This window comes from Ranitomeya variabilis, chromosome 4 (assembly GCF_051348905.1).
Source record: "Ranitomeya variabilis isolate aRanVar5 chromosome 4, aRanVar5.hap1, whole genome shotgun sequence".
Lineage (NCBI taxonomy): Eukaryota > Metazoa > Chordata > Amphibia > Anura > Dendrobatidae > Ranitomeya > Ranitomeya variabilis.
The window spans coordinates 750,952,445-750,967,457 of record NC_135235.1 but is presented as its reverse complement, the minus strand read 5'-3'; the positions used below and the strand labels follow the sequence as shown (position 1 = coordinate 750,967,457).

The 15,013-nt window shown below is 53.0% G+C and overlaps 1 protein-coding gene across 4 annotated transcripts in view; it reads right to left on the bottom strand.

Moving 5' to 3' along the window:
• The window catches only part of SMURF2 (SMAD specific E3 ubiquitin protein ligase 2), a 53,667-nt gene that overhangs the window by 9,753 nt on the left and 28,901 nt on the right, over nt 1-15,013 (bottom strand). The window contains exons 2-7 of one of the 4 annotated variants that reach the window (XM_077254716.1): nt 9,347-9,385; nt 8,535-8,646; nt 4,218-4,351; nt 4,048-4,113; nt 3,738-3,822; nt 2,009-2,155 (exon numbers count right to left, since the gene is read on the bottom strand). In XM_077254716.1, coding sequence (XP_077110831.1) covers nt 2,009-2,155; nt 3,738-3,822; nt 4,048-4,113; nt 4,218-4,351; nt 8,535-8,646; nt 9,347-9,385 — 583 coding nt within the window. The remainder of the gene's footprint in view (nt 1-2,008; nt 2,156-3,737; nt 3,823-4,047; nt 4,114-4,217; nt 4,352-8,534; nt 8,647-9,346; nt 9,386-15,013) is intronic. The other 3 variants (XM_077254715.1, XM_077254714.1, XM_077254713.1) reach the window with 3 other exon arrangements.

Below are 15,013 nucleotides of genomic sequence, written 5' to 3'. Positions count from 1 at the left end.
TGGAACGCTACTCCACGGAGGTGACCAGGATGAGGTGGAACGCTACTCCACGGAGGTGACCAGGATGAGGTGGAACACTACTCCATGGAGGTGACCAGAATGAGGTGGAACGCTACTCCACGGAGGTGACCAGGATGAGGTGGAACGCTACTCCACGGAGGTGACCAGGATGAGGTGGAACGCTACTCCACGGAGGTGACCAGGATGAGGTGGAACGCTACTCCACGGAGGTGACCAGGATGAGGTGGAACACTACTCCATGGAGGTGACCAGAATGAGGTGGAACGCTACTCCACGGAGGTGACCAGGATGAGGTGGAACGCTACTCCACGGAGGTGACCAGGATGGGGGGGAACGCTTCTCCAAAGAGGTGACGAGGATGGGGGGGAACGCTACTCCACGGAGGTGACCAGGATGGAAGATGATGGGGGGGGGGGGGGGGGGAACACTACTCCACGGAGGTGACCAGCATGAGTGGGAACGCTACTCCACGGAGGTGACCAAGATGGGGGACGCTACTCCATGGAGGTGACCAAGATGAGGGGGAACGCTACTCCACGGAGGTGACCAGGATGGGGGAGGGGGGGGGGGGAATGCTACTCCATGGAGGTGACCAAGATGAGGGGGAACGCTACTCCACGGAGGTGACCAGGATGGGGGAGGGGGAATGCTACTCCATGGAGGTGACCAAGATGAGGGGGAACGTAACTCCACGGAGGTGACCAGGATGAGAACATTACTCCACGGAGGTGACCAGGATGAGAACATTACTCCATGGAGGTGACCAGGAAGGAGATATTACTCCATGGAGGTGACCAGGATGGAGATATTACTCCATGGAGGTGACCAGGATGAGGGGGGGGTTGGGGAAACGCTACTCCACGGAAGTGACCAGGATGGGGGTGAAGGGGAAACGCTACTGCACGGAGGTGACCAGGATGGGGGGGGGGGGGGTTTAGACGCTAGTCCACGGAGGAGACCACGATGAAGACACTGCTCCATTGCGGTGATCAAGATGAGGACACTACTCCATGAAGGTGAGCACGATGAGGACACTACTCCATGAAGGTGAGCAGGATGGGGACATTGCTCCATGACGGTGACCAGGATGAGGACACTACTCCATGGAGGTGACCAGGATGAGGACGTTACTCAATGAAGGTGAGCACGCTGAGGACACTGCTCCATGAAGGTGAGCAGGATGAGGACACTACTCCATGGAGGTGACCAGGATGAGGACACTACTCCATGGAGGTGACCAGGATGGGGACGTTACTCAATGAAGGTGAGCACGCTGAGGACACTGCTCCATGAAGGTGAGCAGGATGGGGACATTGCACCATGATGGTGACCAGGATGAGGACATTAATCTATGAAGGTGACCAGGATGAGGATACTACTACATGGAGGTGACCAGGAGGAGGACACTACTCCATGGAGGTGACCAGGAGGAGGACACTACTCCATGGAGGTGACCAGGAGGAGGACACTATTCCATGACGGTAAGCAGGACGAGGACACTACTCCATGACGGTGACCAGGATGAGGACATTAATCTATGATGGTGAGCAGGATGAGGAAATTAATAATGTTGTATGGAATAAACATTCATCACTGATTGACGTCTCGTCCGGCAAAGAGCGCGGCCCTTCAATTCGCCAAATTCCCATTTTTGTGAGCGGCCCATGTACCCAGACGAGTTTGGCAACTTTCACATTTCCGTCGGTACAGGGCCGTCACAAACCGTCGGCCCGACGTACGTTGTGCACAATTGTGCACGTGGGCAGCGGATGCATGTGTCCATCCGTCGCTAGTTCAAGTCAATGGCAAAAAAACGGATCCTGCGGGCACATTTGCAGGATCCGTTTTTTTGCCATAACGACGGATTGCGACGGCCCCCAGAAGACGGAAGTGTGAAAGAAGCCTTTGAGACCCCTGATGTAACCTATATACCCCATCACTGACAGCAGTGATCCATGTGAATTCCGCGGCTGGTTTTCCCCCTTACCGGGTCGGGCGTTCCCACTGGGTGGTCCGGGTGATGTGGTTGAGGTACTGGATGCGCCCTGAGGCCGTCCGCCTCTCCTCCCAGCTACGATCCAGACACGGAAGAGATAAAGCAGTCAGTGCTATTTCCAGGAACCCGAGGCCCGGCCTTATATCACGGCCGCGAGACAGGGAGAGAATAAGCAGCGGCGTATCAATCACACTGGTAGACAGGGGGCGCTGCTGGGCTGGAATGTCGGAGGTCAGAGTCAGTGTCCTATCACCCCCCAGGTGGCCCCGGGTCACCGGACCCCAGAGGGACAGACATACATGGGGTATATGAGTGGGCGCCCAGAACGCTACTGCTCTCTTATCAGGCTCAGTGACCCGGGAGAACCTGCTGCCACCTTGTAGATATGGGGGTCCCTCTGTACAAAGCCCCCCACAATGATGGGTCGGGGGGAAGGAACCTACTCGGACTCTCGACTTTCAGCAAACACAAAAACTGCACGACAACATACAGCAAGTATGGCAGCACCACGTGTCACAAGAAGGGGGAGAAGCAAGGCCGCTGCCGGGGTGCCCCCCATCCCTCACTAAGGGAGCTGCAAAAGTAATGGCGCCCTACCAGTGTAACGTCGTTTGACGGTGACGTAAGGGCGCCAATACTTTATCCAGGTCTGTCTGCAATAATCCCAGGTGCGCCCCCCTGTGCAACAGGCTGGGATTACACCTCACTAAGAAACCTCCGGACAGCAGCCGCTGCTTCACGTCAGGACCAAAGGACCAATACTCACAACAGAAAGCAAAAACACACAAAATAAAATTATTCGTTTTACATTTTTAAATTTAATAATAATAATAATAATAATAATAATAATATTTATTATTATTATTATTATAAAAAAAATTATAATTAAAATAAACAATTATAATTTTAAATATTATTATACAAAATATGTATTAAATAAAATAATGAATTAAAATTTTATGTTATTATTATTTCTATTACACCATTTAATAGAAAATATTATAAATACATTGAATTTTATTAAATGATAATTTCTATTAGTTTTCATTTTATCAATTATTGATGCTTTTATTAATTATAATTCATTTTATTAATTTTTTTATTGAATTATATTTATTTTATTGATAATTTTTTTAAATTAAAAATATAACTTAAAACCAATAAAAAATACATAAAATATGGTCTAAATTTAGAATATTTACTTTTTATTAAATTACTATTTTTTTTTATTAATTGACAATATTTTACTCTATTATTTTTATATCATATAATAATAATAATAATAATAATAATAATAATAATAATAATAATACTCAAATTGAAAGGTATAACACAAATTAAATGTAGCTATATATATAGCCTAAACTTCGTAAAACAAAACGTATAAAACAAAATATAGGATTAGTTAAAAAAATAAATAAATAAAGACAAGAAAATTGGACAAAGTTTACAAATTAGCAAACAAGTAGTATAAAATGGCAATGTAAAAACTGTCGGCGCACCGTCTGCACACTATCAGAACGCTGTCGGTGCACCGACGGCATTCGCTTTTTATAAAGCTGCAACTGACGAATCAGGAGAAAACATTGGGAATTACCAGACTCCGCCCACAAAAAATAATACAACAACAAATAGATGCAAAAAAAATAAATCAAACCTGCATAAAATGAACACGCAACAATAAAATGTAAACATTTAAAGGGCCGGTGCGTTTTCTCACCCATCTGGTAAATCGTTGTCGAAGAGCCGGCTGCAGTCAACCACTTGTCCCCCGCTGCCGATCCGATCCCGGGACTGGAGACTGACTACAGAGGAAATGGTAAACCAATCACAGGAGGCCAAGAGAGACCGTTATTGATACTAATTATTCACACCCTCCCATTAATGATAGCCCTGCTAGGAGCTGTGGTTTTGCAGCAGCTGTAAAGCGGGTCACATTTAGTCCACCCCTATGTGGGAGGGGTGCTGGGTTCATCCAATCACATCCCAGAGGCTCCAAGCTCCGCCTCCCCTTAAATCCCCGCACGTACCTACTATCTGCCCCCGCACCGTGTCGTTATCGTTCGGGCCGAGTTTGCATAAATCCAGGCGCTGATCTGCAGAAAAAAAAAAGTTACATAAGGGGCTCATTTAAGAAAAAATGTGTACCCCCCAAAATATGACATTGGTCAGGCAGGGGGGCCGCAGTCTCCACACTCACATCCCGTGTCCTTCAGGCGGGTGATGGCGTTGGACAGGAGGCGGACGCAGCCCAGGAACCCGGCCCCCTGCTTCTTATGGATCTTCTTGTGGTTCCACACGCTGATGGTGATGGAGTCCGACTTCCCGATGTATCTGAGGGGAAACAGACAGTCACCACTGGGCAGTGTCAATGCGCACCGCAGCCAGGCATTCTACTCATGGGCAGTGTCAGTGCGCACCGCAGCCGGGCATTCTATTCATGGGCAGTGTCAGTGTGCACCGCAGCCAGGCGGCATTGTACTCATGGGCAGTGTCAGTGCGCACCGCAGCCGGGCATTCTATTCATGGGCAGTGTTCAGTGCGCACCGCAGCCGGGCATTCTACTCATGGGCAGTGTCAGTGTGCACCGCAGCCAGGCATTGTATTCATGGGCAGTGTCAGTGCACACCGCAGCCGGGCATTGTATTCATGGGCAGTGTCAGTGCGCACCGCAGCCGGGCATTCTACTCATGGGCAGTGTCAGTGTGCACCGCAGCCAGGCATTGTATTCATGGGCAGTGTCAGTGCACACCGCAGCCGGGCATTGTATTCATGGGCAGTGTCAGTGCGCACCGCAGCCGGGCATTCTATTCATGGGCAGTGTCAGTGCGCACCGCAGCCGGGCATTCTACTCATGGGCAGCAATGTCATCAGCACTCAGTACCACACAGGATGGGATAAGATATGCTGCTCAGCAGACAGTATCCCAGAAAGGATTAGACACACAGCCCAGTATCACACAGGATAGGATTAGATACACGGCGCAGCACAGTATCCCAGAGGAGAGGATTAGATACACGGCTCAGCAGTCAGTATCACACAGGAGAGGATTAGATACACGGCTCAGCAGTCAGTATCACACAGGAGAGGATTAGATACACAGCTCAGCATTCAGTATCAGACAGGAGAGGATTAGATACACAGCTCAGCAGTCAGTATCACACAGGAGAGGATTAGATACACGGCTCAGCAGTCAGTATCACACAGGAGAGGATTAGATACACGGCTCTGCAGTCAGTATCACACAGGATAGGATTAGATACACGGCGCAGCACAGTATCCCAGAGGAGAGGATTAGATACACGGCTCAGCAGTCAGTATCACACAGGATAGGATTAGATACACGGCTCAGCAGTCAGTATCACACAGGGGAGGATTAGATACACAGCTCAGCATTCAGTATCAGACAGGAGAGGATTAGATACACAGCTCAGCAGTCAGTATCACACAGGAGAGGATTAGATACACGGCTCAGCAGTCCGTATCACACAGGAGAGGATTAGATACACGGCTCTGCATTCAGTATCACACAGGATAGGATTAGATACACGGCGCAGCACAGTATCCCAGAGGAGAGGATTAGATACACGGCTCAGCAGTCAGTATCACACAGGATAGGATTAGATACACGGCTCAGCAGTCAGTATCACACAGGAGAGGATTAGATACACAGCTCAGCAGTCAGTATCACACAGGAGAGGATTAGATACACGGCTCAGCAGTCAGTATCACACAGGAGAGGATTATATACACGGCTCAGCAGTCAGTATCACACAGGAGAGGATTAGATACACAGCTCAGCAGTCAGTATCACACAGGACAGGATTAGATACACGGCTCAGCAGTCAGTATCACACAGGAGAGGATTAGATACACGGCTCAGCAGTCAGTATCACACAGGAGAGGATTAGATACACGGCTCAGCAGTCAGTATCACACAGGAGAGGATTATATACACGGCTCTGCAGTCAGTATCACACAGGATAGGATTAGATACACGGCGCAGCACAGTATCCCAGAGGAGAGGATTAGATACACGGCTCAGCAGTCAGTATCACACAGGATAGATTTAGATACACGGCTCAGCAGTCAGTATCACACAGGAGAGGATTAGATACACAGCTCAGCAGTCAGTATCACACAGGACAGGATTAGATACACGGCTCAGCAGTCAGTATCACACAGGAGAGGATTATATACACAGCTCAGCAGTCAGTATCACACGAGAGGATTAGATACACGGCTCAGCAGTCAGTATCACACAGGAGAGGATTAGATATACGGCTCAGCAGTCAGTATCACACAGGAGAGGATTAGATATACGGCTCAGCAGTCAGTATCACACAGGAGAGGATTATATACACGGCTCAGCAGTCAGTATCACACAGGAGAGGATTATATACACGGCTCAGCAGTCAGTATCACACAGGATAGGATTAGATACACGGCTCAGCAGTCAGTATCACACAGGATAGGATTAGATACACGGCTCAGCAGTCAGTATCACACAGGAGAGGATTAGATATACGGCTCAGCAGTCAGTATCACACAGGAGAGGATTAGATACACGGCTCAGCAGTCAGTATCACACAGGATAGGATTAGATACACGGCTCAGCAGTCAGTATCACACAGGATAGGATTAGATACACGGCTCAGCAGTCAGTATCACACAGGAGAGGATTAGATATACGGCTCAGCAGTCAGTATCACACAGGAGAGGATTAGATACACGGCTCAGCAGTCAGTATCACACAGGAGAGGATTAGATACACGGCTCAGCAGTCAGTAACACAGGAGAGGATTAGATACACGGCTCAGCAGTCAGTATCACACAGGAGAGGATTAGATACACGGCTCAGCAGTCAGTATCAAACAGGAGAGGATTAGATACACGGCTCAGCAGTCAGTATCACACAGGATAGGATTAAATACACGGCTCAGCAGTCAGTATCACACAGGAGAGGATTAGATACTCGGCTCAGCAGTCAGTATCACACAGGAGAGGATTAGATACATGGCTCAGCAGTCAGTATCACACAGGATAGGATTAGATACACGGCTCAGCAGACAGTATCACACAGGATAGGATTAGATACACGGCTCAGCAGTCAGTATCACACAGGATAGGATTAGATACACGGCTCAGCAGTCAGTATCACACAGGAGAGGATTAGATACACGGCGCAGCACAGTATCCCAGAGGAGAGGATTAGATACACGGCTCAGCAGTCAGTATCACACAGGAGAGGATTAGATACACGGCTCATCAGTCAGTATCACACAGGAGAGGATTAGATACACGGCTCATCAGTCAGTATCACACAGGATAGGATTAAATACATGGCTCAGCAGTCAGTATCACACAGGATAGGATTAGATACACGGCTCAGCAGACAGTATCACACAGGATAGGATTAGATACACGGCTCAGCAGTCAGTATCACACAGGATAGGATTAGATACACGGCTCAGCAGTCAGTATCACACAGGAGAGGATTAGATACTCGGCTCAGCAGTCAGTATCACACAGGAGAGGATTAGATACATGGCTCAGCAGTCAGTATCACACAGGATAGGATTAGATACACGGCTCAGCAGACAGTATCACACAGGATAGGATTAGATACACGGCTCAGCAGTCAGTATCACACAGGATAGGATTAGATACACGGCTCAGCAGTCAGTATCACACAGGAGAGGATTAGATACACGGCGCAGCACAGTATCCCAGAGGAGAGGATTAGATACACGGCTCAGCAGTCAGTATCACACAGGAGAGGATTAGATACACGGCTCATCAGTCAGTATCACACAGGAGAGGATTAGATACACGGCTCAGCAGTCAGTATCACACAGGAGAGGATTAGATACACGGCTCAGCAGTCAGTATCACACAGGATAGGATTAGATACACAGCTCAGCAGTCAGTATCACACAGGATAGGATTAGATACACGGCTCAGCAGTCAGTATCACACAAGAGAGGATTAGATACACGGCTCAGCAGACAGTATCACACAGGATAGGATTAGATACACGGCTCAGCAGTCAGTATCACACAGGATAGGATTAGATACACGGCTCAGCCGTCAGTATCACAGGATAGGATTAGATACACGGCTCAGCAGACAGTATCACACAGGAGAGGATTAGATACACAGCTCAGGGGGAAGTATCACACAGGAGAGGATTAGATACACAGCCGAGCACAATGCGAGAACCACAATATCCAGCATGCTGTGAGTCGGTGGACGCTGGGGGTTGTAGTCCTCCGGATGCGGGGTGAGTCAGGCGGCGGTGGTGCAGACAATGATGGAGGAACTCGCTGCACCGGTCGGTCGTCTGAGAACAATCGCTCCAGTGTCAGCACTTCCTCCGCTGAGGTCACCGCACGTCTCCACTCTCCGCCTGCGGGGGGCACCGACGACAACTCCCACAGCTGCTGTCATACTACAAGTCCCAGCATGCCTCCCACATATCTGACGCTCGGGTCTGCCTCTGGTCGGCGCCACTCACAGGTCGTAGTGCTGGTTCCACTTGGGGTCCAGGGTGTTCTTCACGGTGTCTGTGGAGTGGCACTGCCCAGACCCGTCCACCACCACCTTGGCAAAGGGGTCCGGGAGCCCTGCAGTAAGGGGGGAAACAGGAGAGATAACGCAGCCGCCTCCAGAGCAGCCCCCGAAAATACACACCGAGCCCCCCCAATACTGCAGCCGCCTCCGGAGCAGCCCCCAATACTGCAGCCGATAATACACACCGAGCCCCCCAATACTGCAGCCTCCTTCCAGAGCAGCCCCCAATAATACACACCGAGCCCCCCCCATACTGCAGTCACATCCGGAGCAGCCCCCCATACTGCAGCCACAACCAGAGCAGCCCCCGATACACACCGAGCCCCCCATACTGCAGCCACAACCAGAGCAGCCCCCCATACTGCAGCCACAACCAGAGCAGCCCCCGATAATACACACCGAGCCCCCCATACTGCAGCCACCTCCAGAGCAGCCCCCGATAATACACACCGAGCCTCCCATACTGCAGTCACAACTGGAGCAGCCCCCGATAATACACACCGAGCCCCCCATACTACAGTCACATCCAGAGCAGCCCCCGATAATACACAGAAGCCTCCATACTACAGTCACATCCAGAGCAGCCCCCAGTATACACAGAAGCTCCCGGCTATAACACCCCTGAGCCCCCCCATACTGAAGACACATCCAGAACAGTCCCCAATATTAGCACCGAGCCCCCTAATACTCCAGTCACAGCCAGAGCTGCACAGAACAGCAGAACATGCGGTCGCCCCAAACTACAGAGATACTCACTGAAAAAATCCTTCTTCACCAGGTTTTTTGCACAGAGAACTGAGGAGAGAAAAAGAAACGGCGATCAGCGGGGTCAGTATCGGCCGCGTGGTGCGTGCGTATGCTCAGTGACCCCCACATGCCCAGCGACACCCCCCTCCACACGATGAGCGACCCGCGTACACAGCACCCCCTGCTCAATGAGTGACCCGCGTACACTCTGTGACCCCCACATGCTCAGGGACACCCCCAGCACCATGAGTGACCCGCGTATGCTCAGTCACCCCCCGAACAGAGAGTACAGATTGATACAATGTAACAGTCGTTTCCATAGTAACAAGTTGTCCCACTAGTCACACACAAGGGGCTGTGACTACTTCCACACTGTATCAGCACAGCGGGGGTTACTAGCAGCACAGTACCACCTCTATACCACATGGGGGTGTCGGCTCGGTGGTCCAGGCCACAGGGGGAGGACAAGGCTGTAGATAATGAATGGCCGGTCATATCTCCCGGTAGCGTTGGTGCGATCACCGCTGACGGTCCCATCAGTACATGTCCTCCACACCGCTTACATCTATGCCTGGCTCCGACAGCGGCCGCCGACAAGGGACCACCTGCTGCACTCTCCTTGACCATCCAATAAACCGCTGATTTAGGGGCAATGTTACAAGCAGCAATGTCCTGGCCTGTAAAGCCCCCAGAGGAGCAGAGCAGTGACGGCCGCAGGAGGGAGCGATGCAACGTTGAAGCTCCGGATCATGGGAAGCGTCCCTAGGACTAGGGGCTCAGACCCCCGGGGACTCGGAAGCGTCGGCCGGGCTCAGACCCCCGGGGACTCGGAAGCGTCGGCCGGGCTCAGACCCCCGGGGACTCGGAAGCGTCGGCCGGGCTCAGACCCCCGGGGACTCGGAAGCGTCGGCCGGGCTCAGACCCCCGGGGACTCGGAAGCGTCGGCCGGGCTCAGACCCCCGGGGACTCGGAAGCGTCGGCCGGGCTCAGACCCCCGGGGACTCGGAAGCGTCGGCCGGGCTCAGACCCCCGGGGACTCGGAAGCGTCGGCCGGGCTCAGACCCCCGGGGACTCGGAAGCGTCGGCCGGGCTCAGACCCCCGGGGACTCGGAAGCGTCGGCCGGGCTCAGACCCCCGGGGACTCGGAAGCGTCGGCCGGGCTCAGACCCCCGGGGACTCGGAAGCGTCGGCCGGGCTCAGACCCCCGGGGACTCGGAAGCGTCGGCCGGGCTCAGACCCCCGGGGACTCGGAAGCGTCGGCCGGGCTCAGACCCCCGGGGACTCGGAAGCGTCGGCCGGGCTCAGACCCCCGGGGACTCGGAAGCGTCGGCCGGGCTCAGACCCCCGGGGACTCGGAAGCGTCGGCCGGGCTCAGACCCCCGGGGACTCGGAAGCGTCGGCCGGGCTCAGACCCCCGGGGACTCGGAAGCGTCGGCCGGGCTCAGGCCCCCGGGGACTCGGAAGCGTCGGCCGGGCTCAGGCCCCCGGGGACTCGGAAGCGTCGGCCGGGCTCAGACCCCCGGGGACTCGGAAGCGTCGGCCGGGCTCAGACCCCCGGGGACTCGGAAGCGTCGGCCGGGCTCAGACCCCCAGGGACTCGGAAGCGTCGGCCGGGCTCAGACCCCCGGGGACTCGGAAGCGTCGGCCGGGCTCAGACCCCCGGGGACTCGGAAGCGTCGGCCGGGCTCAGACCCCCGGGGACTCGGAAGCGTCGGCCGGGCTCAGACCCCCGGGGACTCGGAAGCGTCAGCCGGGCTCAGACCCCCGGGGACTCGGAAGCGTCAGCCGGGCTCAGACCCCCGGGGACTCGGAAGCGTCGGCCGGGCTCAGACCCCCGGGGACTCGGAAGCGTCGGCCGGGCTCAGACACTCGGCAACTAGGAAGTATCGACTAGGAAGTATCGCCCAGGCTCAGATACAAGGAGATCAGCTGCAGCACATTCCTCACATACCAGACTGCTGATTAGAGGCTAAAAAACCAAAAGGAAAACTAAGGAGCGTAGTCTGCGGAGGGGAAGAGTCTGCAGCGGGGGAGGGGAGCGCCGCGCCAGGATTCCTAGAATTCGGGAGATGGGTGTTTACAGTGACACTGCAGCCAGTCGGGGGACAGCCATGGGGGACAGCCTCGGTGCCCAATGGAACTCTGGGCAAACAGGCCGATTCCTGCGGAAGCAACAGCAGTGATGTCATCCACAGTCCTGACTGGCACAGCAGTCACCATGCTCCATGTAATAAGCCACATTAATTATTGAGGGGTGCTAGCCAATCATGGTGGCGACAGATGGGAAGTGGCCGGGTCATGTCACCGCCCTTCGCGCCCATCACCAGATGTACCGCAGCTGTGGAGTCCCCACCAGTTGATGTGGTGTTAATCCTCCAGTGTAGGCGGGACTTAAAGGGCATCTCCAGGGGAGGCCAGTGGTGACACTGCAGGGGCAGAAATCACCAGGATGGGAAATCCGGGGTCTGCGTGATCGCCAGCGATGAGATTAATGACCTTTATTTAGGCCTCAGACCCTTTAGGCCATATTAAAAGGGGAAGCAACGGCGGATCCGGGAGACGGCGGATCCCGGAAACGACAGATCGACGGCGGATCCCGGAGACTATGGCGGATCCCATCTCCGGATCAAAGGAAGGTGCAATCTGGAAGAAGCCAGTGAGATCTCTCCCACAAGGATCCTCCAAGATCATCCCCGGGCTCCGAGGCCACGACTGATAGAGGAATGTTCCACCTGTCGCCAAGTCGGAGCAGGAAACCGCGCGCTGCTCAGAGACGATGAATCATTTCCCATTTGGCCAATGTTCTTCCTCCAGGGTTTGAGGACCACCCCACACGTGTCCAGGGACCACCGACACCTGGCGGCGAGGAGACACTGCATGTATGACTAGTCAGCAGCCTGTCAGCGATGTAACAGCAGAATAGTGACTGCAGCTCTAGGGGTGACTGGAGGATAAGACATGATGTAAAAGCAGAATACAGAGTGCAGCTCTGGAGGTGACTAGAGGATAAGACATGATGTAAAAGCAGAATAGAGAGTGCAGCTCTGGAGGTGACTAGAGGATAAGACATGATGTAAAAGCAGAATAGAGAGTGCAGCTCTGGAGGTGACTAGAGGATAAGACATGATGTAACAGCAGACTAGTGAGTGCAGCTCTGGGAGTGACTGGAGGTTAAGACAATGTAATAGAATAGTGAGTGCAGCTCTGGGGGTGACTGGAGGATAAGACAATAACAGCAGAATAGAGAATGCAGCTCTGGAGGTGACTGGAGGGTAAGACATGATGAAATAGCAGAATAGTGAGCGCAGCTCTGGGGGTGACTGGAGGATAAGACAAGATGTAACAGCAGAATAGCGAGTGCAGCTCTGGAGGTGCCTGGAGGGTAAGACATGATGTAATAGCAGAATAGAGAGTGCAGCTATGGAGGTGACTGGAGGATAAGACATGATGTAATAGCAGAATAGTGAGTGCAGCTCTGGAGGTGACAGGAGGATAAGACATGATATAACAGCAGAATAGAGAGTGCAGCTCTGGAGGTGACTGGAGGATAAGACACGATGCAACAGCAGAATAGTGAGTGCAGCTCTGGGGGTGACTGGAGGATAAGACACGATATAACAGCAGAATAGTGAGTGATGCTCTGGAGGTCAGTAGAGGATTAGACACGCTGTAACAGCAGAGTAGTGACGGCAGCTCTGGGGGTGACTGATGGATAAGACATGATGTAAAAGCAGAATAGTGAGTGCAGCTCTGGAGGTGACTGGAGGATTAGACACGATATAACAGCAGAATAGTGAGTGATGCTCTGGAGGTCAGTAGAGGATTAGACACGCTGTAACAGCAGAGTAGTGACGGCAGCTCTGGGGGTGACTGATGGATAAGACATGATGTAAAAGCAGAATAGTGAGTGCAGCTCTGGAGGTGACTGGAGGATTAGACACGATGTAACAGCAGAATAGTGAGAGCAGCTCTGGGGGTGAGTAGAGGATTAGACATGATATAATGGCAGAATAGTGAGTGCAGCTCTGGAGGTCAGTAGAGGATTAGACACGATGTAACAGCAGAGTAGTGACGGCAGCTCTGGGGGTGACTGATGGATAAGACACGATGTAACAGCAGAATAGTGAGTGCAGCTCTGGAGGTGACTGGAGGGTAAGACATGACGTAATAGCAGAATAGTGAGTGCAGCTCTCGAGGTGACAGGAGGATAAGACATGATGTAACAGCAGAATAGCGAGTGCAGCTCTGGAGGTGACTGGAGGGTAAGACATGATGTAATAGCAGAATAGTGAGGGCAGCCCTGGGGGTAACTGGAGGATAAGACAAGATGTAACAGCAGAATAGAGAGTCCAGCAATGGAGGTGACTGGAGGATAAGACATGATGTAATAGCAGAATAGTGAGTGCAGCTCTGGAGGTGACTGGAGGATAAGACATGATGTAACAGCAGAATAGTGAGTGCAGCTCTGGAGGTGACTGGAGAATAAGACATGATGTAACAGCAGAGTAGTGACTGCAGCTCTGGAGGTGACTGGAGGATAAGACACGATGTAACAGCAGAACAGAGAGTGCAGCTCTGGAGGTGACTAGAGGATAAGACAAGATGTAAAAGCAGAATAGAGAGTGCAGCTCTGGAGGTGAGTAGAGGATAGGATGGGAGGACTAGGATTACCTGGAGAAGCTGCTGAGAAGTGAATGATAGATGTGGCTGATAACAGAGAGCACACTGACAGGGCATGAATACATATGCAGTCACAGAGTGCAGGATATATTCCGGCCTGACGCTAGGACTCTCTGTTATCAGGCAGTACAGCCAGGACGGACCCTGCGAGGAGCGGGTGAATAGTGAGGGTGGGCAGCACAGGGATCAGCTGAGCATGTGATGGGTGGTCTCTGGAGGCGGGGGGCACTCACAGACGGTGTGACCAGCAGACTGGTGGCGCGGCCCGGACCCCTCGGTGGGCTGCGCAGAAGTCGCTAGATCTCTCCCCACTTTCCTGTGTGCAGCCGGACACAATGTCCCACCAGACAGGAAGGGTTGTCATAGGGACATTGACTATTACCAGTTAACCCTTTCATCTGCATTTCCTGTTGCCAGGTCGATGGCAGTGTCTGGCCGTCAGTGATGTGAAGTGGCGGCTCTGCCCGGTACAGAGAGGACGACGACTTCCCCTGGAGACCCCCGGGCACGCCAATCTGTCCGGTCACCGCTACGCCACCTCCTGACACACCGACCCTTCATGTCTCACAGCTGAGGCTTTGTTACTATCTATCCAAGGAATGACGGCCTCTTGCCTCAGTCCCTGTTCACACTGGCCGGGGCTGCAGCCTGGGGGACGGAGCGGCAGGCATCACCGGTGACCGCGGCCTCACACTCATCATCACTCAGCCCGGAGCTAATGGCCAGAGAATGCTGCGCAGGTGGAGGAGGCTTTGTTGTGCCGAGTTCTGTGCCGCAGTCATACAAGATTATCCCTGACGAAGAGTGAAGTCAGCGGCTGGAACACGGCAGCGCCGACACTAGAGCACAGCGGCCGCGACCAGCGCCAACACCCGCCCGGCCAGCGCCAACACCCGCCCGGGCAGCGCCAACACCTCCCAGGCGTCCATTGTGTATATTTCTCCCCCACAGTGTGTACAGGACACCGTATATCCGGGGTGTATATATCCCACACTG